The 26,925-nt window shown below is 39.6% G+C and overlaps 1 protein-coding gene across 3 annotated transcripts in view; it reads left to right on the forward strand.

Annotated features, from left to right (window-relative positions):
* Positions 1 to 26,925, forward strand: part of CTNNA3 (catenin alpha 3) — a 533,166-nt gene that overhangs the window by 483,862 nt on the left and 22,379 nt on the right. For all 3 annotated transcript variants that reach the window (XM_054204553.1, XM_054204552.1, XM_054204554.1), the window contains exon 16: positions 22,791 to 22,896. In XM_054204553.1, coding sequence (XP_054060528.1) covers positions 22,791 to 22,896 — 106 coding nt within the window. The remainder of the gene's footprint in view (positions 1 to 22,790; positions 22,897 to 26,925) is intronic.

The raw sequence follows: 26,925 nt of genomic DNA on the forward strand, positions 1-26,925 counted from the left end.
AGTTGCCATCTAATAAAATGTAATTGTTCCCAGAAGCTTCAGGGCTGCAGCCTTACTGTATTTTCGGTATGATTCATTTTACTTAGTATCTTTTTGGTTTAGTTTTCTTTTTTGAATATGCATACTTCTGAGAAAAACTATTCACAAATGCTCACCTTGGGAGCATGGTGAACAACAGAAGCAGTGCTGAACTGATGTGTTTTGTGCTAAAAATGTGACTGGAGTCTGTTCCAACCTTTTCTAACTAAACCAGGACCTTTCAGGGTTCACACAGCCTACCGATGGTTTTCACACTTTTTTCTTCAACACTATACAGCATTTTTTAACATGCATTTTTTCTTCGGTGCCTTTGGTGGCTGCTGTTTTGGTATCCTTGGGGATTAAATGTCTTTTTCCTTAAAATGGCACTGGTAGTGGCAGTCAGCTTCTCATAGTATGCCTCAGACCTGATGTAGCACTACTATTCCTAAAGGTTAGAGACTAGTTTTACGTCTCCATCCTACTGTATTCTTGACACCTTTGAGATACAATACTGTAGGGCAGAAAGAGGCATGCCCATACCAAGCCTCTGGCCCAGACTCCTGACTGACCTGGCACCAGCTGAGAGCAGATTTTAGCTTTCTTAGTATAAAGGTGGCACGTCCCTGTGTTCTGTGTAGAGACATACCTCTGGTTTGCTGGAAAGAAGGTCAAATGATTCTATGATGGACAAAGCTTGTGTTTGGATGGACTGGCTTGTAGTGCTAGGTCTTCTGTAAGCCAGATGGCCACCAGTCGCTGTTATTGCAGTGGAGTATAGTTTCTGATTTTCACCGTTCAGGTCAGCTTCCCACTTCCACCTGGATGACTTGACCACTAGTTCTCTGTCTGTCCTGAGGAGGGTCTGTCTCTCCCTAGAGCTGAAGGTAAACTGCATAAGCTAGGACTAAAATGAAGAAGATACGTGATTATTTACACTAACAACTTTGATTTATATTTAGCATTAGGCAGTGGTTTATTTTCAGAGTTCTGTTCATTGGTTTAAACATCCTCTTTTTCCTGTTGGCTGAATCATCTATGTAGAGCAGCATATTCTTCGGTGAGTAATGGATGAGAAGCCTCTTCTGTATGTATGGGCCTGTGGTAATTACTAGACACATTGTAATACTCTGCTTTTAAATAACTTTTTTTTGGCTAAATAGTTATAAACAGATCACAGTTCCCAGTTAATTTAGCACTTCAGGGTTCCTATACCGGAATATACATTATTCCATTTCTCTCTCTTGAATGTCTTCATTAATGCTGTCTGGTCTCTGTCTGTATTGCTTTTCAAGTGGGCTAGTGAGAGGTAGCAGATGAGGATAACATGAATATTCTGAAAGTCATTTCCTTAAAGAGTTCTCAGTGCTTAGACGGGAAGGCATGAGCTGCAGGCACCAGATGCTGGATATTTGTTGCTAGCAACTGTGAGAGCTTGGTGCGATGCTGCACCAAGGGTTTTGCTGTCATGGTGTGGGTAACACAGGATATGGCAGGAAAAGGTTGCTTCCAAAGAAGTTACTGCTGTTGGAAGGGGTATTGCAAGTGTTCACTCAGTATTTCCTCTAATTTTTCTCATACGCCTAAAATGTGTTTTTTGCTATTCTGAATATTCAGCAACAGCTATAAATGTTTAGGTCATACCTGGATTAATCATTCCAGTTTATCTGTGTCAAGAATGTTCTGTTTTTCACGTAGGGTTGGTTTTGCAGCTTTCCTTTACACAAGTCATAATTTGGGTTTTGGGACTTGCAGTTCAATGCAGATTAATAAGGGAGTCAGTGAGTTACTTCGAGAATCTTACCCTTCTTTTCTTACACCTTCTTTAACTGACTGTGGGATGTGTTTGGATTTTTTCCTCAAAGGATACTTTCAGAGTAGTCCCAACGAATTCTTTCTAAGAGCAGATCTTGTCTACAATATGGCAGGCCCCGAGGCCCCACCAGTATCTTAAAGCTCTCTCAGTGCACCTAACATGACACCTGGCTGGTGTTCTTTGAACAGCCAGTTATTGGGATTGGGAATGCACATCACCTCCTTGCTCTCCTGCATTCCCAAGCGAGAACCACTCAGATAAGGTCTCATCTTGGCTCCTGCCAATAGGTAAAGGAAACAGAAGGTGAGTGGAAGGAACAATTATTATGGAAATACTGTAGAGGGAAGTCTCTTCTCAATCACAGTGCCATTCTTTACATCTTCACTGCAGGGTGGAGCCTACATCTTGCGTGTCCTTTTCAGAGTCAGGCTGTGCAGCGTTTGGCTGAGTGAATGTTACTAGCACTTGAATAAAATTTGGACGAGTTGTCTTTGCAACCAAAACAGGCCATGCTGAAAAGCTGTACAGCCCCATAATTCTGCTCATGCAGAGAGAGGACCATTATAAATGTAAAGATAAATATATAAGTAAAAATGGCTGTTTAATGGGATGCTTAATTGTGATAAAAGCAGCTTTTCTCATCAGTAAAGCAGGGTTATTAATATAGAAAGAGAACTTCTTATGGCCAGGGACAGAGCGCAAGCCTCACAGCAGAAACCCGCAGGATTTTGTCAGGATTTCAGCGAACAAGCAGCTGTCTGCATTGCTTTGCCTGCCAAGGCAGTAGCTGATTCCAGAAGTTCTCTTCAAATTTAAGTCCTGTAGTCTGAGGAAAAACGCTGCAGCTGTAGTTTTAGGCCTTAGAATAAAGTATGGTTTAATTCTGATGAAAAAAATAGACAAAGTGGTGGTTTTACTCATGCCTGTCGTTACTTTTTGGGCATGTTGTATTCAACTCAAATACTCTCAGAGGATACTTCGCCTGTTCAGTCCTAGGAAATTTCAACTACTGTGATATAATTTAAAAGTCTAAAAATCTCATTCACCAGAGCGCCTGTGCCGAACATAGTTTCCAGTGCTTTCATCCTGACATAGCAAAGCGACAGTGACATTTGCTGATGGCAGGTAATTTGCCCTCTTGAATTATCTTAATTGTATTGAATATAATTTTCTGCAGAAACTGTGTGTCCATTAAGGAGAGTTTGTAGCCTTCTTGGTTGTTAAGAAAACCTTTGAAGTACATAATTAATGCAACCAGGAATGGCCTTTCTTGCTGAGGTTGCACCAGGCAGTTCAAAACGTAAGGAATGATCTATGTAGGACCCAAATTCTGGCTCTAGTTCACAGTCTCTGCAGCCAAGCATTTCAGCAGGTGAGTTCTTCCATCACTGCAGGGAAGGAAATCCCTTCCTCACCACCAGCATTTTGCAGCAGGAATGGTGGATGCTCTCTCTTGCCAGTCAGTAGCAAATTCCTTATTCTTAAGATGGGGAGGGGTGTCGCGTTAAAAGGACTGTAGTTTCGATATTTGTCTGTCAGAGTCCCAGGACTTTCACTGATTTACTATCAGAGTCCCACCAAAGGACCTTCACTGAATCAGATTCACAAATAATCGAAATTAGTTACTTTATTGAGAGCGACAGTTGCAGATTCGAGATTGCCGTTGATAAATTCACTGACTACAATAGCGCTAATTACTTAAGGTTAATATTGCTAGCAAAAATAACAATAGTACAACAACCCGGGGTAACATCCACCAGAGGGTGAAAGGCGCAGCGCTTACCCAGGAAGGCGTCCCTGCCTGGGGTGGAGGAAGAGAACGCAGCCCGTCGACTGGTCCGTCAGGTATCAAGTTTCTTCTCTCCCAATTTAACAGTCATTTTCTCCATCCTTTTATCCCCAAAATTACAAGGTTTCCCTCCCCTAGGTGACGTGTAGTATGATTTGGGTGGAGACACGAGTGCTGTAGTCATATATGTTTAGCATGATCTCTAAAATCTTCATTAGCATATACAGGGGTGTCAACTTTAATATGCATTTCACAGGTAATGAGGCAAAGGTCAATTACCGGGCATGGTAGCCTCTCAAGGAAACAAAGAGCTACACAAAGTCTCTGTTATCTTGATTTACTGTCTCTGCTGACGAAAAGCAGGGCTGTCCTGGCTCCCCAAGACTACCCCGTTATTTATGTATCCTGTGACAGCCAGACAAGCCTTCACTCCCCTGGGTTGCACAAGAGATAGCAAAGCCAGTCTTAATTGCTCTTTGAGCACAGAGACTTCACCTCATTATCCAAATTCCACAAGGGGAAAAAAAAAAGTGAGCTAAGCAGCTTTGTGCACTACTACAGGCAGACGTAACTGCCAGAGGTTATACATTCTAGCAAACAGCACCCACGTTAATAGTAATTTTTCACACATTTTTTCTCTTTTTGGTATTTTTTTTCATCAGTGGTGGATTCTAGCCAGTGACCATGTTCTCCTCTCGTACAACCACTACCTCTCACCACCGTGTGGCTGCATGAGAGCTTTCTTACTGATGTTTGATGAGCAGACCAGGAATTAAGACCTTCCATGTTTTAACTGCTCTTTTCTTAGACTCATATAGTCAGTGTTGACAATTCACAACATTGTTACAAATCTTTCTATGTATATTACTTCATATCTGGGCACTTGAGATGTTATTGTACGTGAAACTTACCTCCAGCGTTTTTTAAGTAAGTTTCAGGGCTCTTGAGCAAATCCTGAAAATGCGACCCCTGGAGGCCTGGAAAACAGAAAGTAAATACAAAGAACCTCACATTTATTATTTCAAGTCTCATGGTATTTATTCTAGTTCTGTGATATTTTCGAGCCTGACTCATGATATTTGAATGCTTGAGGCTGAGAATACTAAGATTTCATTCACACGCTCTATGTTACACTGTGTTTACATAAGTAGTTAAGAGCAATGAGGAGAGCGCACCATGAAGAATATGGGAGATCTGGGAGGATGGGAAGATCATGACCCTTTTCCTTTGTTGCTGTAGGGCTGTTCATAACTCTGTGAGTTGTCAACAGCATGAATGAGAATTTGTTTACTTACTTTTTTTCCAAAGCATGAACAAGGCAAGTATCAAATTGATAAAGTACAATGAAAATACTACAGTCTGTCTCTAAAACTATTCTTTTCCATTATGCAAATTATATATTTTTATTCTAAAATTCAGAGATTAGTTTCTTCTTCGCATAACATTTTAAAGCCAGGTACTTTTTTAGTAAGAGTCAAGTAAGGAGTGCAGTCATGAAGACTACCTAGGAGTGAAACAGCTGCTTCTGGTCATGCCTATGAGGCAATTGTAATATGGAGGAAGTAAAAGTAAAAAAAGTATTTACTGTTTTGACTCAAAAAAACCAAAACACACACAAACCACAAACCCCCATCCCTTGAAATGCAACAAATAGGATGATGCTAGGTAGTGTTTTAGCTTTGAAGAGTTGTATCTGAAGGATTATGATCATACCTGATGTCCAAGGCAACACTTTCAAGAGCTTCTGTTGCCATTTAGTCTGGTTCTTTGGCAATGCCATGAGAAACAGCAACATGCCAGTGAGCTAGACAATGTCTAGTAGAAAATACATGGGGCTAACATAGTATCAGAAAAATCAAGGGAATTCAAGCCCAACAAGTGCAGCTTGCTTATCTTCTGTGAACTTACTTGCAATAAAGTAAGCTTTATCTGTATCTTCATAAGGGCTTAGAAATTAAGAGACGAGTTGGTAAGAGAATATGTCCACAGTAAAGGGAGTATGTCCACAAGTGTGCAGTGGACATCAAAAGTTAGTGGCTGGGATATTAGAAAAGGATCTTTAATTTAATAAATCATTATTATTTCCACAGTTTGAGGAGTCTTAAAAACTGATGTTCAGCTGTAACCAAACATCTCAAGAACTAACTGAACTGTCTAATTGTCTAACTAACTCTGTAGATGCCAGCATTTCAAATCAGTGCATGATCTGTGTGGTACTCTGGCAGGAAGACTTGAGGTTTTCTGCTCAGAGATTTTGAAGTTGAACAAGAAAATGAAATCAGTATCCTGTTTTGGTGTGGGGAATTTTACTCCTTTCCTCTGGACATAAGAACCAAACTGAGAGGAAAAAACAGGTTGCAGGTTGCAAGACATAACAATTTTTGGGTGGACTAATGTGTGAGGAAGTAGTATTTATGATAATACATTTCTGAAGATAACTGAAAGGAGTAGTGTCCAGCTGAGTCACCTGTTCCATAGTCACCAACCTCACGATAGAACATACTTTTTCAAGAGATCTCTCTTATCAAAACACATTTCTGTTAATTTTAGATGATTTTCATACTAGTTATCATATGAAAGGAAATTTCTTTAAGTCTTTCATACAACATACGCATTATAAACAAAACGTGTTTTAAGTATTGCTATGATAGAATTGTACATTGTTATTGAAACAAAACTGCAAGTTAATGTTGCTTTTCCGAGGCCATAGAGGTAAAGAAGTCATTCTTTGGAAATATTTTGATAATTTGTTCAAGATATAATCAGAAACTTGTGCGGTATTTAGAAGATGGATTACTAAACCATTAGCAAGCAATCTAGCAATATGATTAGATATCCATATTAATAAACATCTGTCACAGTGGCATAGCAGATGTGCTAGGTGCATATATAACATAAAATGTAAATTTTTGATGAGTATGTTCTTATTTTTTACTACAAAATGTTTTAATTACATTATATATCATGCCATTTGTTTCATTTTGCAACACTGGAAGTGCTTTTTTTAAAAAAAATCTGGGAGGACAGTTTTCTGATAAATTCTAAAATAGGACTCTGCTAATTGAATGAACTAATTTTGAAAGGTGAATTTTACTGTCCTCCATTACTGACCTACAGCCTATCATTACAGGTTTGTTGCAGCATTTTGGTTCTGAAAATCCTGATTTTGATACCTCTCTAGGCTCAATAGCATCTTTAATTCCAAATGCTGTTGAATTTATAATGTATGGCATGTAGAGCGTACAACTTCATGACTCCCTTTTCTAAATGTCAGATGTCACAATCATGCAAAAATTGGTGTTGTTTTCTGAAGATGAAACTTGAAAACTTGTTACAAAAAAAACAGTTATAAGGTATAGCAGTTTAACTACCAGAAAACTGACTCACGAACTCCAGAAATTTCTTTAATTCCCATGTTCTGTGTCCTGAATTCATTCAACTTTAAATACATTCATCGTATTTGCAAAATCTTTGATAATTGTGAATTTTTTCTTTGTAAAACACTAGATGAGCACTCTGAAAGACAATTTTTTGCAGTAATTTTATATACCATTAGTCAAATACATCTTTTTGAGCAAAAATATTAGCAGGTTACTGATAGACCAGGTGAGTTTTTTAATCAAACTTTGATATTAATTTGTATTTTTCTGGTTTTTTTTCAGAGGGCTGATGCCTTTGTTGTGACATAAGGGTAGTTAAAATTATAATTGTACCTCTGAGAGGTCTTGTTCTTTCAAGTAGCTTTAAGAGCTATTAATAATAGCTTGTGGGCGGATGTGTTGAAAAATATGATTATTAATAGCACGTGTTAACACCAGAAGTAAGATAGCACATGTAAACTCTGAAAATGGCATGACTGGTGATGAGCAAGGTGACGTTACATGTGGTAAAGGCATTTTGAAAGATTAATTTGGGAATCAGCAGTTCAGTGGAATGATAAACCCTTCAGTAGAGGATATTGCAGCAGGAAGTATTGGCAAGAAAGAGGTAAAGTGATTGTGCTGTGAATCACCTTAAAGAATTCAAAACATGTTAGAAGGAAGGTGGAAAAGAGATTTGCAGAGGCTAACTGTGTAGAGTGAAATAATGCCGTAAGACAGACCTGATCATGGTATGGCTTCCGTTCTAGCCCGTGATATCACTACTGTTACTCACTTTTGCCAGTTCTCCCAGTTTTCTTCTGCGTCTAGCAGCACAAACTTCTTTTTCTTTTTCCCTAAAGTACCTGCTTCTGAGGACCTGTGGGTAGATGAACCTCTCAGGACTCTGCCTCACATGCGAAGATACTTCTTGTTCTTCCAGCACCATCTCTCCCCTCTGTTCTTGCAGAGGTGTCCACAGTGACTACAGTCGTGGCACCGAGCTGCAGTGCATCAAGGTCTCCTGTTACTACTGCCGAGCAGGGTAAGGACAGTGGAGAGGATGGCCTGATAAAGAGTGGCCACTCGTCATAGCTGTCCATGCTAAGGAAGCCTTTGTTTTGAGCTGGACAGAGCCTCAACCTTTATTTAAAGGTAAAATGGTTTGGACTTTCATGATTAGAGATTAAAAGCTTGAAGACGTGGCCAGCGTGCAACCTTGAGCTTTAGAAAATAAAACAAGCTCAAAATAATCTGAGCTGCATACTTTTTGGCCAGTCTTGTGATTTTGGGGATGTGGATGAGGTTTTTTAATTACTATAATTGAAAATATAGTCAAGGGGAATGAGAAAATTTGAGATAAGTCCTAGTATGTTGTTGATACGACTTTTAGCTTAATTGTGTTAAAAGACCTCTCAGCAGCTGTGTTCACACCTGCATGGACTGCACAGCTAGGTTCTGGTTTTCTTTTCTGTCTTTGGGTAGTCTCTGACATACCCTCAGCACGAAATATGTATCTTAAAGAGTCTCATAACCTTCTAAGTACAGAAACCTAAATTTGTAAAGGTGCTTAGTTATCTCCATCATCCGTTGAGGAGTCATGTGTTCTGAGTACCTGAAAGCCCCAAAGTGGAATTCTTTGTGTAAATGGCAGTAGATTATAAATGGCAGTAGACCATAATATAATGCCTATGGTGTATTCAAGGCATATCTACTGTGTGTATGCAGTCCTTGTGTCAGGATGGCTGCCTGCAGCAATAAATGCAGTCAATAAAACATTGAGACAATTAGCAGGTCTAGGGAAGCACTGAAGGGAGTTGGCAGGTGAGCTGGTGGCAGCTTAATAGTGCTTTGCCTGCTAGAATACAGAGAATTGCATGGAGAACATTCTCCAGCCCTCACTGCTTGTCCTCACCCCTGCTTCATAGCTGGAGTTTATGACAAAGTGGGACTGCCGTGATTTGTCTTGAACTATTGCATAAAATACCTATGTTTGATCCATTGGCCATGGATGTTTCCAAGGAAATGAGGTGGCAGGTAGTGGAGAAGGATGTGCCATATTAATCTGGGGGTGTTAAGAAAGCAGGTCAGTCTTTGTGTGTTCATGTGAGACAGGTTTCCCAGACTTCTGAGTTTTTTGGCTGGTATTGAAATGTAGATAAACTGTCTTTACTTGCAAGGTAGTCTCCATGTAGAGGCAGTTACTCCAGAAGGTATGTAATTGTGTCACCACAAAGTATATGTGGTGTTTAACGATGTGACTATACCATACGTGAGAGCAAACTGAAATAATTAATCTACCTTCCTTTGCAATTTCTGCTGTCATCTAATTAGTGGCATTGCGGTCAGTTGGATTAGGGGAGAAAACCAGATCAAAAGTGTAAGTTCAAGAATAATAGATTGGTCATAGTACATATAAATGCATAATTACAGCTATTTGGGTATATAATACAGCTGTCACTATTACCCTGTATTATTGAATCAGAGGTCTCATTCTATGACTCTAGTTCATGACAGTCTTTTTGTCTTACTACAATTCATAAAAAGCTCTCCAAACTCCCAAGTTTGAGGTTTTCAGTGTTTGTTTTTGGATAATGAATTTGCTGTCTTTTATTGGCTTTCATGTTTGAAAATCTAAAAATCCATTAGAAGATTTCTTTATAGTGTCTACATCTTCTGTTACTGCCATCCATTTTTTCCCCCAGGAAAGCGCATCATATATTTTACTCTGGGTTTGTGATGATGTAATTAAAAGCTTCTCCATAACTCCATGTCCAGAGGGTAGTTGGCAACTTCAACCTTTAGCTTGGCCCTTCTGAATTTAAGTGTTTAGTTATGTATCTGCCAGACTTACTAATGGTTTTCTTCAAGTAGTTTGTGTTTTTAAATTGCATTGATCTATTCTGTATTAGCTTATTGTCTACATCCAGAAATTATCATACCTGCCTTGAGGCCAGAGGGGGCAGTACTTTCTGCTTGTTCATATATGCTGTTCGTTTCACTGTTAAAACATGTGGGGTCAGATCCTACCATGCACTCACACCCCTGCTTTTTTCTAAAAAGGAGAGGAGGAGGAGAGCGTCTGTCATTTTGTCATTGGCCAGTCTGTCCTAAACCACGACAAATTCCGAAGTTAGAAAAACATGTGACAATTTGATCTTTCAAAGAATATGCTAGTAAATTCATTTAGTTGTGTGTGCTCCAGGCACTCCCCATATAGTCATTTGCTTCCACGAGACAGGGAATGGGCTTGGAACAGTGGACTGAGTGCAGACAAGGGGATTGACTGAACTTGTAGCCACCTTCACCAAGAAGGATGTAACCAGCTGGTGCAGGAGCTCTCCGTGTGGGAGTTCTAGAGCATCATTAAGGTTTCCCCAGGCAACTCCTGGGGAACAGGCAACTCCTGGGGAACAGCTGGTGGAGAATCTGAGCCGTCCAGACTCCCCAGGCAGTTCCTGCTGCAAAATTGATGAAACTCTACGCAGAAAATACTGGTAAATAGCCAATAGAAACTGTTGCTGCAGATGCAGAAATGGTGACTTAGGACAGTCCTTTGTACCTCACTAAAGTTGTGAGGCTGCATGTAGTTAGGTTAATGAATAGCAATGGATTGATTATGCACAGGCTAGAGTGGTGGTGTAGGAGCACAGGCCGGCTGACTGATAAAAACTTAGCAGAAGAATGATTTGGGAAGTCTTTCACAATCCAGCTGAAGATGCTGTTGTGAGGACACTTGCCATAGAGAGTCCAGACAGAGAGACATCAACTGCCCTGTTTTAGAGAGATGATTTCCCACAAGAGCGTTACCCTGTGCTGAGTTCCCAGTAGCTCAGTTTTAACACTCATGAGTGTCTGTGCACTGCTGTAAAATTTCAAAAGGTAAGCTCTGCCATTAACTTAATCTTTTTTTTAATGACACCATTAAACGAGAAATAAATACCCTCAAAAAATCATAGTATAGTGGTCATAAAGCACCAAATTAAAATTTGAGTTTTAACCTCTGCCTTTTGGAATTCACTGAGTTTTAATTGTTGTAACAGGCTTTGCTACAAGGCATATTCTGAAACAGTAAGGAAATAGGCGGCATATATATGTGGCTGGATTCTTTTAAAGAAAAAAGGTTAACAGAAAACAGATGCAACAAATGATTTTCAGAACAATTCGTTTGCTTTCTCTCATTGGAGAACTGAAAAGATACACTTTGAAGAACAAAGGAAATGTTTCTTTCATTTTTTAAAGGTTACAGCACAGCAAGAGGATTTTACAAGACAATATTGACTTATTTAAGTGGCATTGCGATGTGTTTGCACTGTACTGCTTACATTTATACTTTGTTTCATTAGTAACCCTCCAATGGCTTTTTTCTGCCTCCAGGCTGTTCAGTTGCGTTTTCTAGACCATGTTATAGCTCCCGTTGAAAATTCAATACATGGTCCACAGGAGTGGGAAGCAGATGGGCCACTCTGCAGTGGGAGCCCTGAGAGAGAATGCTGAGACTTTCTGACTCAGCCCGTAGTTCGCCTCCATGCTTTGAGAAAGTGCAGATACAGAGCTGCAGTGCTGTTATATTTGAAACATACTGCACATAGCCAAACACTTCCATGTGTGCTCTTTCAGCTCTCACAGGAGACAACCCTACGTACCTACAGTGCTTGCAGAAGTTTCATGGACAGTCTGTTTGGCCTGTTTGTAAAGGGCAAGATTTGACATCTCCTTTTGCATTGTCCACTTCATTGCATAATGCAGGGCAGACTGCAAGGAAGCTGTGCATTTATGAACAGTATGCATACAATTTTAATGTTATTTGGTCATAAGCAATAGTTTGTTATGGAAAGGCTTGGATTTTAAAAATTACTGAAACATAGAGTCTGCAGTGCTATTGGATGGTTTCATAACTTAAGAGATGTTAAAGTCTCTGGATAATTTCTGTTCATGACAGGGAAAATACAAGAGGGGAGATTGATGAGGTAAACAGCAGAGACTTTTCCTGTGATGAACAAACAGTGGCTCTCGATACGTAACATAGTGATTAAATATGACAGACATCCAAATTAAAGCTCATGACTGTTAAGATCTGCTGACCTTCTTAGCAACTAAAAAATCAAAGTGTCCTTTGAAAAGCTGGATTTGGAAGCAGAAGGAGATGGAGGAACATCCAAGAGATAATGAGGGGAAAAAGAGGCAAGAAACAAATAATTGATGCCTGGTTTAGATACTAAAACTCGTTCACTTGTGATGATGTGGTACTCTTTTACATTGTACCAATAACGTTTGTGTATGGATGTGATAAACAGATCAGAGGGAGATTTGGGGAGAGATTTCTGGTGGCACAGGAAAAAGTGGCTATGAAATAGCCAGCTGGGGGAATCAGTGTCTACATCTATAAATGGTTTCCTCTGTAACTCAACAAAATGCAAATCATTGAGCTTCATAGGTGGCATTTGCTCAGTAATGGCATCATCAAATTTATTCAGTTGTGCTATTTTGTACAAACCACTGCTTTTGTTACAATTTCATCTCTATTTTTAATGGACTGCTACCAAACACAAAAGCGTTCCTATGTTTATGCACTTATGGAGCTGAAAATCTAAGAATTGCGAGCTCTTTCCATGTGTGCACACAGACGGACACCCTTGGATGTTTGGACTTCTCTTGTAGTCTTTGATGAAATGCATCATCTAAGTGTCCAGTTCATGCCCAGTTGAGACCTGCTGCAGGAGGGCAGCTTCCTGTCTTTCGACTATTTTCATCACTACAGGCTTTTCGCATTCTTTTCTTTTTTTCTTTTTCTTTTTTCTTTGAGCCCAGTGTAAAATCTACTGATAAAATAATTTAGTAGCAACAGCCAGCTTTGTGAAGCACTATGAAGTGCTTCTCATCTTCAGATCACAGTGACAATTTTATATTCTTATTATTTTATATGGATATAAAAATATATATTTAATTATATGGCATTTTGTTTGTTTGTTTTTAATATATACACCTCCTGCAGGTGGTCTCAACTGGGTAGAAATTGGACATTTTCATTAATGCATTTCATCAGGGTTGGCAAGAGAAGTCCAAACGTCTTTGAGAAGATTTGGACTTTTGGATTTGTAGTTGAAGGAAAAGGGTGTCTGTCTGCGAGCACAAGTGCAAGTATGGGAAGATCTCACAATTCTTGGATTTTCATCTCTGTAAGTGTATGTAAACATACAGCCAGTTCTGTGTTGGGTTGTTGCACATACAAATATTCATGCATAGACATACACATCAGAGTCAGACAGGTACAAACATGTCCCTTTGATGTTTTGCTTTCTGCATTCGGGTGTTGCTATGATGAGTTTTGTCAGACTTCTGATTTAAGAACTTGTAGTCAGGGATTTCAGCTGCTCTTCCACCTCCCAGGCTACACGTACAGCTGCTCTCCTGACGTACGTTCTTTTCTGCTCCCACTTGACTTCTGCCTTGTGTTCTTTTCTCTTCCATACTATTTTAAGATGTAGTTGCAAATTATGAAGCATCTTTGACAGGTAACGTAATGTTCAGTAACTATTCAAGTAATATCAGCATTTTTTTCCCTACTAACTATTTCAGGATTTCTCAGTTTCAAAAGTGTCATGATGAGGATGATGGAGCAGCACTCTGCTATATGGGACTACATTTCGGAGCAAGAATTCCTCAGTGTTAAACCGTATGCTTTTTAAAATTGCAGACCAGAAATAGCACTTTTAGTGCCAGTTATTTTGCAATACTGTCATGTTCACCTTTGACCCTGCAGCCAAGTTTTTAGTGCCTGGATTTTTCTAACTAAGTTTATACAGTTGACAAAATACGGTATGTTAGCTTAGAAACAAGAGCGTTTTGTCCTTTTCATGTTTAAATAGCTGTATTTCTACTTCATTAGTCAAAGCGGAGAGAGGAAGAAGACACAGTGGATCATTAAAGAAAGGTCTCTTCTGTGTTTTAATATGATCAAATATTTTGTCCAAACAGTAATACAAATGAAGGGCATTTTGTTTGTTGTTATGCAGCCACATTGTATTCACAGGGTCAGAACTGGCCTGCTTTGGGAACAGCACAAAGAGATCAGGAACAGATACTATCAAGGAAGGGCCTGAGGGTTTTGCAGACTGATGGCCAGGGACCACGCCGCTTAAGAGCAGCTGGGGGCCAAGGGGGAGGCAGAGCCATGCTGCTGCGTCGCGCTCCCTGAGGGGCAGTGGTGGCCCGCGAATGAGAATCACTGTTGCACCAAAGTGCGAGTTGCACCAGGAATCACTGTTCACTGAAGGTGAACTACAAATACACCATAGAGTCTTCATGATGTTTTGTGAAATTACAAGGAGACTCAGATTTTCTTCAGAGACCACACAAATAATCCCAATTTTAGTGAAATTCAGAGAATGTTGGACATTGCAGTCAGAATTGAATTTGGTAGATGCTAAAGGCCTTTGGGAAATCTGCTTCTGTATTGTCTACTAACTGCTGAGAAAATTTTTGATTGCTTTATTTTGGTCTTGTGTGGCAAAATACAAGAAGAGCAACAGAAAGAAATAAATGACTGGGTTCCTCTTAGGGCGAAGCCTTCTAAATAATAGCTTTATTCATTTTGCAAAGCTGGTGAAAACACAAGGGATTTGGAGAGAGAAGGGTGACCTAGGTAAGAAAACTACCAACATAAGATGAAGGAAGGATCTAGATAGTAGAATCTGTCCCAGAGCAGAAAAAGAAGGAAATCATAGGACTGATATAAACTTGTATTGATGTAAATAATATTGCTGTAAGTAACAGTACTTTCCAGTTCACCTTTAACTACCACTGGTGTAAAGGACGTAACTACTCCTGTGGATTATTCCACTGGCCTTCATTTTCAATATTTCTTCAGCCACAGCTACGTTACCATTCTGTAAAGGTCTGGAAGAAGTATAGCTGGCCTCCTGCCAATTTAACTCAAAGGAAAAGTCGGGACTTTTGAACTCTTTCTGTGTTTAGTATTTTGCCCATTTCTTTGATTTCTTCAAAGCTAGTGCTATAGAATTCATTTGGCTCGTTATTGCAGGTTCATCCAAAAATTCTATGTCACTTTCTGCTGTTCCCTTCAAGGCCTTCAAGGTAAGACATGCGTGATGTTAGATAAGTTGTCATTGTCCATGACCATTTACATGGACTGTGTAACCATGTGAGTGTGTCAGTGCTGTATAATCTTCTTGTGCCACATAACCCGGTGACTGCAGTTGAAGAGGAGTTCCCTCATCAAGATTTTTCACAGAGCCTTACTGCTTATTCTACCATAACAAGCTGAAGCTTTAGGAAGCAAACCCAAACCTAATCCATTCCGTTGGCACTCAGTCTTCTCTTTTCAAAATTAAGTCTTATGTCTTCCCAGGAATTCTCCTATAGAGGCCTCGTTTCTGTAAAAAAGAGCAGAAGTGTTACTCCTCCTCTGTGTTTACCGTTTTCCCATTGCCTTTTCTCTGCAGCATGCTGGCATTGATTCCTGATGGATTAGTGATCTATCTGAGTGCACATACCCTTTTTGAATTGCATCTACTTTTTCTTCCATACTTTTCTCAAGATAATTTTACATTCCAAGTCTCGCCTCCCAGCCTGTGTCCTTCCCCTTCCACATCAGTATCAAGTTTATTAAGCATTCTCTTTTTTTCCTTCATTCAAGTCATAAATAACTGAGCAGCACAGAAACCAAGGCAGATCCCATCAAAACCAGATTCCTTCTATTTTTCCCTTCATTATGATAGCGGCACTTTGATAACCAGTCTGTCTTGGAGTATGCTCTTCCAGCAGTTTTGCATCTCCCTTGCAATTATTTTGTCTAGATCAAATATTCTTCAGGTAATTTATGCAAATGCAACAGGAGGCACTTTCAGAAGCCTGTCTGAAGATACATGGTATTTACAGCTTCTAATCTTTCCAGAAGCCGTAAAAGCTTATTTTATGTTGGTCTGACAATATTTATCCTTGAAAAATCATGTTGGCTGTTACTCATGTCTTTGCGCATGCTTCCAACTTGCTTGTTTGATTATGAATTGATAGGTTTTATTGGCTCTCAGAAGACACCATTTGGAACTGATAGACAAAATAAGGTCAATTGCTCTGACAGCGTTTCTACCAAGAGAGTGTGAAGAGCAGCACTCAGAACTCCTTCAGGGTGTGTGGCTGACTTCTGCACACTCAAAGGTACCAAGCCAATAAAAACCTGTCTCAGCCACATCAGCCCATGTAATACTCATTTACAAGTTTTACTTGATTCATATATATCACCCCAGCCTTGCTGTAAAAAAGCCTGTGCTTTTGGACCTCCTGTCCCTTATTCCTCTTTGAGGGAGATGCGGACCTGATATATTGCCAGTGCAGGAAGGCAAAAAAGAGAAGGGATGAGAAACTTCTGTCTTAAACTCGTTTTCATTTCCAGAATTATAGAATAGTTACTAATATACATGTGCTCACATTGCATGGAACATCAGTGACCCATTCCTGGGTCCATATAATCCAGGTATTTTTGTAAGTCTTTAATTCCTTTACTCACAAAAGGTATTTATAGCTACAAAATGCTATTTAATACTGAGAGTTTATGGTCATTTACCTCATAGCTTCAGCGTTTCTTCACACTGTCCTTTTCTCATCTGGCTACACTTTTATGTATATTACATTAATTTTGTTAATGAGTGACTGCTTCAGCCATTGCATCAGTAAATGTTGAGTGTGGGTTTGGCCTTTAGTGAGTTACACTAGCAGTTTTGCTAGCATTAAGAATTTTTTTCTCCTGATTTCCAAACCTATAAAATCAGACTAGGATAGAAAGTGAGTGAAACCGGAGTCTTCCTTGCTCTTGGGTCCACGGCTGTAAAGAAATCACAGAGGTCAGCTCTGGGACCCACCTGTACGATCTTCAGTTACGTTCTCCCGAACTGAATTTCCTGAGGAACATTGCTGCCTCGTGTTTGTCTAGGTATAACTGATAGAGACATGCAGCCAGGTGTAATAAAAGGGTTTTTTTTGTTGTTTATGGCCTTGATAGAGCTGGGAGGGACACACAAAACAATCTACAGAAATGTTAAACATGAGGATACATCCCTCCTTCTGTAGGGTTTAGACTCCCCTTTTCAGTTGGGATCTGTAGGTATGTATAATTCCAGTCATTCCTTGGAGAAAAAAAAGGCAAAATTGCAATAAAAGATTTGTTTAAAAATATAGCTAAGAAAGTAGTATATTCTAGTGATAGATTGGATTAAATTAGCTATTTACCTATTTACCCAGGAACTGGGAGTTTCACTTCCTTTCAGCCTGGAGGGTTAAATCCACATTAGCCATGAGCCTTATATCTGTAAATTCTGATTGTATGGCCACTCTGTTGTTCTGCAGCAAAGCTACTGCAGGAATTGACTGCAGGACTGATTCACTCAGTAAGTTAATAGAGCATTTGTAGTGAATGAGGTGTGAATCCTGCTTCCTTATCCCTGCTCCCAGGACTTCACACAATCACTAGGTTAAAAAAAGAAAAATTAAAAAACAAACTTAAGAAACAGCTCATGGAGTAGAGACCGGAATGTGTGATGGGAATCCAGATTTCTTAACTACACCACTAGTAGAAGCATTTTGCACAGCAGCAGTGGGAAGGTAGAAGAAATTAGAAACACACTATGTATTTGGTTGGGGAAGAACTGCAGGAGGCACAAGTTGAACCATGGAGTGTAGTGACAACTGAATTAACTAAATACCATAGTGTATATAAAATGTATTGAATTTGTTTAGGAATATATCTCTGTCTCTATGGATAAGATAAAGGATGTACCTTATAAAACTACATAAACTGACAGCAATATAATTAATGCACTTTCCCCAAGAGCAGACATGTAACATGATAGTCACCTGGATGGGTGCTCTGACCTTCTTCACAAAGTCAGGAAATGTTCCAGTTGATTCCTGTCAACCAGGAGCCCTAGCCAACATCCAGGCCAAGCCTGAAACCTGACTGATGGTAAAAGTTGCAGCTGCTCAGATGGGCGTTGGTCTGGGGTTGGCTGGATCCGTTGCTGAGCTTTGACTGGAACAGCAAGGACTTAGCTGGTAAGGTTTTATGCCTGGAAATAGTGAAATGTGAGGAAAATAGATATGATAGATCTTCCATGCAATGAATCAAAGTCAGACATTCAGAGTCTACTGTAGGCTGTGAACCCAAAGAAATCATTGGGAAAGAATTTCAGTAAATGCTGTAACTGAGTGTCTGAGATGTAGTTTGGCTTTGAATATTACAGAGTCAGAAAGCAGGGGAAAAATAGTAAAATAAGGCTGACAAAAAAACCACTACATGGACATCATAGCAAAAAAATTAGAATTTCTCTCATAGAAGAGGGAAAAAGATACAAAACTCCATGAAGGAGAAGTTCTGTGGTGCCTTTGACCAGCAGATAGTACGTGGTGGGAAGGATTGTTTTATGTGTCTTCAAGCATCTGCTGTAGGTGCATGAGATAAGGTTGGGGTTGGTATTTAAGCTTCTGGATGCAGATCTATATTATCTGTAGTAATTTGGTTATTCTTAAAAGCTGGACCAGTACCACAGTAGTCTCACTGATTAGGCAGGGATGCTTCAGCACCTGCTAGCAGAGAATCATGGACTATGTTCGTAAAATGAAGGGGATGTTGGTACAGTGATTTGGAGAGAGAATTACGTGAAATACCTGAAAAAAATCCCAGATAGTGAGATGGATAGCTCAGGGAAACAGCTTCCCAATCAAAGTGGTTTTTCAGACTTCAAGCTCGCTGGAAAAAATGCAAGTAAATATAAAACTGGTAGGAAGCTGTCTACTGGCTGTGGAAAACAACGTAGATGATTTAATAGATTTTTTGTGTCTCTTAACATCTGGATTCAGGGAGTAAATCAGAACTAGTGGCATTCTGAATCTGCTGATCTGGTGCTAAATCAGGAAAACTGGGAATTCACAAAATGCACAGCTGCACTGATAACCTTAGAAGGCAGCACGCATTGAAACTGGTAGTCACTCATCAAACAGCATGAAACTTCTTTGTTAAATTTAAAATAATAAGATTGTTGGGCTGGAAGAGACCTCAGAAGGGGACTTAAATCATCCCATCATTCATAACAGATGTCTGTCTAGTCTCATCCAGTGGTGGAGATGCCACAGCCTTCTGTCTGCTGTGTTCCAGTTCCTCATGATCTCAGCACCTCACCTGAAACTTCTTTTCTAGAACATAAACTCAATCCTACCTCCCATACCCACTACAGCTGCGAAGACCATTTGAAGAGTATTACCACGTGTATCCTACAGCCTTTCTTACTTATGCTTCCTCCTTTGCCCCACTCCTAACTTTGAAATTTCTGTATCAATGAACAGTTTAAACCCTTCAGTCTTTCCTTATTGGTCACGCTTACAGTATGTCTGATCATCCTATTTGCACAATCTCCAATCATGTCAAAACTTTCTTCATGGAAACCCACACAGGGCTCCAGCTGCAGGCTTACCAAAGCTGAGAAAGCAAAAGCAGAACATACTTACCTGTTTGTGTACCTTGGTGTGGCATCCGCTGTTTTCATAACAGCACTACCTCATGGACTCTTGTTCAGACTGACCCACTGTAATACCCCCTGTATCTTTTAAAAACCTGCTATGTAACCTCTCTGTGCAGTTGATTATTTATGTCCAAATTTAGAGTTTGCAGTTGTCCGCATAGAAATTTCATCCTGCATTTTCTGTCTATTTCTTCGATTTCGTTGGTGATTCAGCAGATTTGGTGTACTCTCCCAAGTATTCTTTTTAAAGTATTTAGTGGAATAGAATTGCCAAACATCATAAATTGGGACTAATGGCTCATTATGCCATACCCTAAGGCAATTAAAGCTGTACTTTATTTAAAAGGGTTGGGATGTTTGTGGCCAGCAGGTCAAGGGGGGTCATTCTCCCCCTCTGCTCTGCGCTGGTGAGGCCACAACTGGAATACTGTGTCCAGCTCTGGGCTCCCCACTTCAAGAGAGACGGAACTACTGGAGAGAGTCCAGCGTAGGGCAACAAAGATGACTGAGGGATTGGAGCGTCTCCCTTATGAGGAAAGGCTGAGAGAGCTGGGGCTCTTTAGCCTGGAGAAGAGAAGGCTGAGGGGAGGCCTTATTCATGGTTACAAGTATCTAAAGGGTGGGTTGAAGGAGGATGGAGCCAGACTCTTTTCAGTGGTTCCCAGTGACAGGATGAGGGTACACGGGCACAAGCTGGAACATAGGAAGTTCCGATCAAAAACTTCTTTACGGTGAGGGTGCCAGAGTACTGGAACGGGCTGCCCAGGGAGGTTGTGGAGTCCCCTTCTCTGGAGACTTTCAAGACCCGCCTGGATGCAGCCCTGAGTAATGTGCTCTGGGCAGTCCTGCTTTAGCAGGGGAGTTGGACTAGATGATCTCTAGAGGTCCCTTCCAACTCTGAAAAATTCCGTGATTCCGTGATTTTATGTGAAGGTAAAAAAAAAGGAGCACAGATAGTTCTTAGTGGTTGTATAGAAAAGGAGCCCTCTTTGTATGTGTAACTTAACACTCTGGGTTTTCAACACTTTTTAATATAAGCCTGAGGCATTCTTAAACACTATTTCTAAGCATTTATTTCAAGATTTAGCTGTGGTTTACAGTTCATAAGCATCCTGCCCCACATTTCTTAGATAACGTAGCACAGAAGAACTCGAACCTTTGGTGCAATTAGGTGGCAAGTGGAGCAGAAGTCCTGTCAGTCCTCATTGCCGAGTGTTCCTCTAATGGCTCTCACAGTGGCCGTGTTTGTGGTAGAAAGAATTACTTCCTTTTCATTTGTTTGAAATATCTTTCTTGGGTACAATTGCTTCATTCTCATTAGCCAGATCCTCTGAGAGATTTGCACAGGTAAAAGAAAATTGCAGGTTTAATTGAACAGCTTCACCTTCAAAATACTCGGCCAGTGTATCTTCAGCTGTCAAAAAAGCTGCTGGCTGATACTCACATGAATTACCTCAGCAGAAATTACTTGCACTGTTATCTCATTAGATAACCCAGTTCTTTAATTCTGGGTTATCTTCACCTTTTCTGTTGTTTGACTCGTAGCCTGGCTTAAAACTTTCCAGGAGGGTACCAGACTGCCTGTAGTTTGTGCAGCACCTGAAGGACTTGCTGTGAATAACTGACATAACAACATAACACGACATAACAACTGGCCTTTGGAACTCGCCACAATGCAAATAGAAATGAAAAACTTAACAGTGGACTGAAACAAAATGGTGAGAGGATTCAGTTTGCAGTCGTAAGAATTCACTTGTGCAGTGAAGGGTTAGAAGGGAAAATCTCAGGAAAGGCAAATGACGGGTAAGGTGAAGTGTGAAGTACTTAATCCTGGACATATGGCATTGCATTTGCAAATTCATTCCTCACATACACTGTTAATTCTTCTCTAAACTCTAATCAATTTACTAAATAGGTTTTCCATGACAAGAAGATTCTGTAGAAAAGTAACACGTAAAATACCCGATTCTAGGTCGTTCCAAATGTGGGCTTCAAAAGTTGAGAATAAGGAACTGTAATTTGTAAAGTATGCTTTTTCCCTCAAGAACAAATAGTTCTTTGATAAGCAATATAATCAATCAAGAAAAGAAGAGATTAAACATTACCTGCCATGTGTTGTCACCACTGTCATTTTACTCAACGAAATGTTTGTATAACTACATACGATAACATTTTTTGGCTAAATGAGTTTTTTACTGGAATGGTTTGCTGCCTTTATACGGGAAACCATACTGACTTCAAGGAAGAGTCTTCTCATTTGAACAAAGAAGTATAGTCATTTTAGTATAGTCATTTTTTCCCATGTTTTCTACTTTGTCCATTGCAGAACTTGTAAACTGATATGAGGCCTTCAGGAATTAAATGTTTATGTAATAAAACTAAAAGTATTCTTCTCAAAGATGTTAAAGGCAAAGTTGAATTTAGCAGGGTTGCTCACTTCATACATGTGTGAAGTATAATTAGGTGTTGATTTTAGTTTAGCTGAAGTATTTCAGCATTGAAGAAGCTGAAGCAGAAGAGACCATGAAGATAATGGTTGTCAGTATTACCTACTCTAAGTAGTCGCATTTTACTTAGATTCTAGAAACATTCTCATGTAATCAAAGAAGGGGGGGGGCATATGTACAAAATCAAAGAAGTTGGCTTCTAGAAAAACTGTTCACAAGAACTTTACAGTCTTGCTAAAGTGAAAATTGTTCTTTGAATAATTCATGAAATTATTTGGAAAGTACTTGGAGATACGGCATGTCTGTATTTTGAGTGGCATTTGTTAGCTTTAATTGCAGCCCTGTTCATATATTTCCATTCATGCTTGTGTACACCAATTAAATTAAAAAAAAAAAAACCACCTGTTTTTTCTGACCAGATACCCATAATGAGTCTCAGAATACATCACTGCTGAACTTTCTTTGAACATATTTACTAGAAAATTCCTGGAAGGGAAAGGAACATAAACTCCATATAATCAAGGGAAAAGCAAATGGCACAAGTACTTTCTTAAAATCCGTGTCCTCAGGATTTGGCATGGGTTGTGCTTCCAGGATGAAAAAACTGTGTGACATCTTTCTGGTACTTCTGCATCCAGTTGATGCCAAACAATACAAATTTGTGGGACGTGAAAACAAAACAGCTGGGGGGGGCGGGGATTTAATTAATGTTGCTTCTGTATGGATTAGTTGTTTTACTCAATTGAGTTTTTCTGTGCCTAATTTGCATGGATAAGATTTATTCTCAGTTTTTGAATAATGTAACAGGGTTCTTTGTTTCATTTGAAGGGGTAGAGGACCACTGAAGAACACATCTGATGTAATTAATGCAGCAAAAATGATTTCAGAGTCAGGATCAAGGATGGATGTCCTAGCACGGCTGATTGCCAATCAGGTAGGTTATTTATGCAGCAGTGCATTAAACTTTGTCACATATTAATCCATCCACAGAACCTCCAACACCTGAGAAGGTCACTTACAAAAACACTCGCGACATTTTTAGATCTACCTCTCTGATTTTCCTTTTCTTCTCGATTTCTGAAGTGAGATCCTGTTTTAATTGTATGTGTGGATTCTCTTCTTCATACATAACAATGTGTCTGTTTAGGTACACTTAAAAACACACATCAATGTATGTCTACGTTTATCACAGATGTTTATGTACATATGTATGCAACATTTTAGAGATACAGTATATATGAGTATATATATTTCTAGCTCCTTTAAGCTGAGTGCAACATTTTAGATGTATAGTGTAGTCTGTTCTTGACTTTGGGTAAATTACCCAGAAACAACTGGAGTTGTTTCAGGTGGGTCAGTTTAGATGGGGGAACACAGGACTGTGGCATCGGCACAGAGTTCTGCTTACTGTTTCGGCCAGGTGCTAGGTCTCGGCACCGTGCTTAGTAATGTTACTGGCTTTTCTTCTCTGTCTTTGAAATTATTTGTTTTCCACCCTAATCTCTATATATTTTACAAAATCTGTGCTTTTGCTGTACCTAGGTTATCTTTCCTACCTCTCAAGCCAACACTGTCTGTTTCTTTGGAGCACTGATGTCCAGTGGTTTTCCCTGTAAATAGCCTTCTGGATAGTCAAGTGTTTTGGCCTTTGCATACCTGCAGTCTTGAGGTGATTTTTTTAGCATTGAAAAGAAATACGAATCATCATCAAAAGGTTAGAGCTATAAGGTCTACTTTATTTCCATTGGATTTTTAAAGCATCAGATAGCTCAAAAACCCCCTACCAAAACCCCAAACCAGGATCTATGTAAATCGATAAGCATGCCCATTTTCCTGGCGAAGACAACTGCATAGTAGCTTACTAAATGAATACACCAAGCAGCTCGCCACATGCAGCCCCTCTTTCTCTATGAAGTAAGGCTGGTTGTTTTAGGGCCAGACTGTGCCGATAGAACAGTGTAGTGAAATGTCAGTGTGCAAGTATGAAATCTAAAGCATTTATGTTCCTAGTCTCTGTGACTGCCTTTTAGGCACAGGGTAGCATGGTATAGTCACTGTCTTCCTCACATACTGTCAGTCTTCCCCTCACTTTCGATTTTCATACACAATGCTTTCTTTTCTAATACCTATGAAGTGGTAACAATCTGTTAGTGTATTCTGTCATATGTCTCTCTGAATTCCAGATAACAAGACAAAGAATTTTTATTCTCGATCTATACAGTTACGATCTGATTTGTGGAAAAACTAGGTAAAATGTCTTGAGTCTCATTTCTGATCTAGACAGATGTTCTTCCAGCACCTCTCTTTTCAAGAGCATTGGAGAATGGCTCCTTTCAAGATTCTATCAATTACAAATTAAAATTCAAAACTGTAACTTGTCACTGGTCTATTGCAGAAAACAATGTGGTATCAAAAGCAAAGAGGAGGAAGGGTCATAGTCCCTTGCTCTTTTTAGAATAGGGAATCCAGTCTCACTGAAATATTTCTTCCCTAAAATTTTTCTTTTCCTGTATTATTACAGTGAGTCCAGAGTAGAAACATGAACAAATTAAGTGTGAGCAAAAAGTGTCCATGAATCATCAACTAATAATTTTTGCGTACCCTCGTAGCTGCTGGGAAATGTGACATCATTCAAGTTACTGTAACGTTTTTACTGGATTCACTCAAACGATTTCCATTTGTCCTGGCTCAGAGCTTGCACACAGTTGATACCCTCGAGGCGCCTGACCCGTGGTATTTATTCCCTGTGGTACCTTGTATGCATCCGAAAGACACTAGTCAGGTATAGGGCTACTTTAGGTGTAATTTCACTTTATAAGCACTAGAAGAAAATAAGTATATACAATTTGTGGTGAACATAGCTACGATCATTGCTAGACACATGTCAAACTTACTGAAAAGGAGAATCTCACCTTTTCTCCTCCTGTTACAAAGGTGCTTAATATGATCTTCTCATTCCTCAGATGGCTGGAAATCTTTTAACTTCTATAACCTTTTTTCCCCATGCCAAATCAGCCTTTACCTTTCAGAGCTCTTTTCTCACTGTGGGGTTTTTTTAATCTCCAAGGTATTTGTAGAGACCAGTGATTCCTTTTCTCAGCTGTTATTTTGCCAAATTTTCTATGCCTTGTTCTCTTGAGGGTCATAAAATAAAAGAAACTTTACATTCCTCTGGGCTGCCTAATTGCTGTTCTCTGAAGTTGGTCTCCACCCTGAACCCTTCAAGTGTTCACATCTGAACCCTTCAAGAATTTGGTGCCCAGACTGGAAGATGAATTCTAATCAGGTTTTATGAGTGCCTTTCTCAGCAGCATTAATGCTTCTTAGTGGAATATTTCACCTGTTGCCTTTCAGTAACATCTAAATTATGTGGAATTTTTATTCCATGTAAAAATGGATTTGTTTGATTTGCTTCAAAATTGGAAATAGATAGCTCCACATTGTACCAATTTTCAAGTAACTGTTTTAGGTCCTTTCATTCTTCCTGTGCATACTTTTCTTGACACCCTGTCACTAGTTGCTGTTGGGCTTAGGCTACCCTGTAAGTATTGGTTATCATTTCTGACACTGTCATTTAATTAGGCCACATCATTTTACTGTTCACAGTAGTCCCACGACTCAGCTATTATTCTGCCTTTGCAATTAACAGGACGACAGTAATGTATGATAGCATTTTCAGTATTGGAAGCTACACGCAAGCAAGAAAAGCAAAAACTCCGCTCTATTTCCTCTGTCTAGCTTCAGACCTGAGCAAGAACCCAAAATAGGCAATCGCTGCATAATGAAGAATCATTGTCATATCTCTCTGACCTTTTCCTGTTCATGAAACATTTTCAAATGAATTACTTTGGTTCACACTCCATGTAATTTCAGAGATTCAGAATTGAGAACTGCGGAATTACATCGTTCATGCAGTTTTTGTGTTAGGAGGGGAAAAAAAAGCAACCACAGCATCCTGAAACTGTATTTGCAGTATTTTATGACTCCTCAACCACAACGGCACCTCTCTCATACACTGTTCTTCATTTCAGATTTTTATAAATCCCTCTTCCTGTGTTTGAAGGAAAGGGACACCCGTGTGGTACAATTAGCAGAATTCAGTTATATTTCAGTCCCTACTCACAGCACTTTAAGATGACTCAGAGTTAACAACTGTGAAAATAATCACAGTGCAGCATCAACATAAACCTAGGCAAATTAATCACAAGTACATTGATAATAAATTTAGTTTAAAATAAGATTGTTCCAAATTCATTGTCAAATTTGTGACCTGAAAACCCTAAGATAATTAAGGCAGTTAGTACATCCTGGTTTTAATGGAACGTGCAGTAGATTAAGATCTTTATTAAAAGCCTTCTCAGTATTCCAGTCATTTTGCATCAGGAGGTGCTGGTGTGTTATGATCCCAGTAAGAAGAGGCACTCAGACTCTGTGAGGTGTCATTTAAAATGCTGTTTGTCACAATGACACTGTAAGGGAAGAATAGTGTAATCAAACATCCCCTTCAATGGTGGGAACCCCAAGTGGCGTAGCATTGAACAGGCCTCTGGTCTGCACGCAGCATGCTGGGCAGGCCCCGTCCAGAGACGAGATTTCCCCCATTTTGGTCATTTTAGATATTACGGGACTTTCTTACAAGGAAACTACTCTGTTAATCATTTCCACTGTCAAACGGGATGTTCACCTGAGAACTTCTTTCTGCAGTCCTAGGTAAAGACAAGGATACAAGCTCCCAAGTGGGAGCTGCCCACACAGGCTGAAGGCCCAGCGGTCCCTGCAGCAGAGCGCAGCACAGGCCGGGTTAACTGCTGGGTGCGTCAGTAATGCCTCCACATACAGGGGTCTTGGTCAGGATCAATACAGCAGTGCAATAAAATGTTAACTACTTTTAAATTCCGAAAGTATAGGAATCAATATGAAACCTCTCTTTGTATAGAATCAGGTACTCTCCTGACATAGAAGC

Source organism: Rissa tridactyla, chromosome 6 (genome assembly GCF_028500815.1).
Source record: "Rissa tridactyla isolate bRisTri1 chromosome 6, bRisTri1.patW.cur.20221130, whole genome shotgun sequence".
Taxonomy (NCBI): domain Eukaryota; kingdom Metazoa; phylum Chordata; class Aves; order Charadriiformes; family Laridae; genus Rissa; species Rissa tridactyla.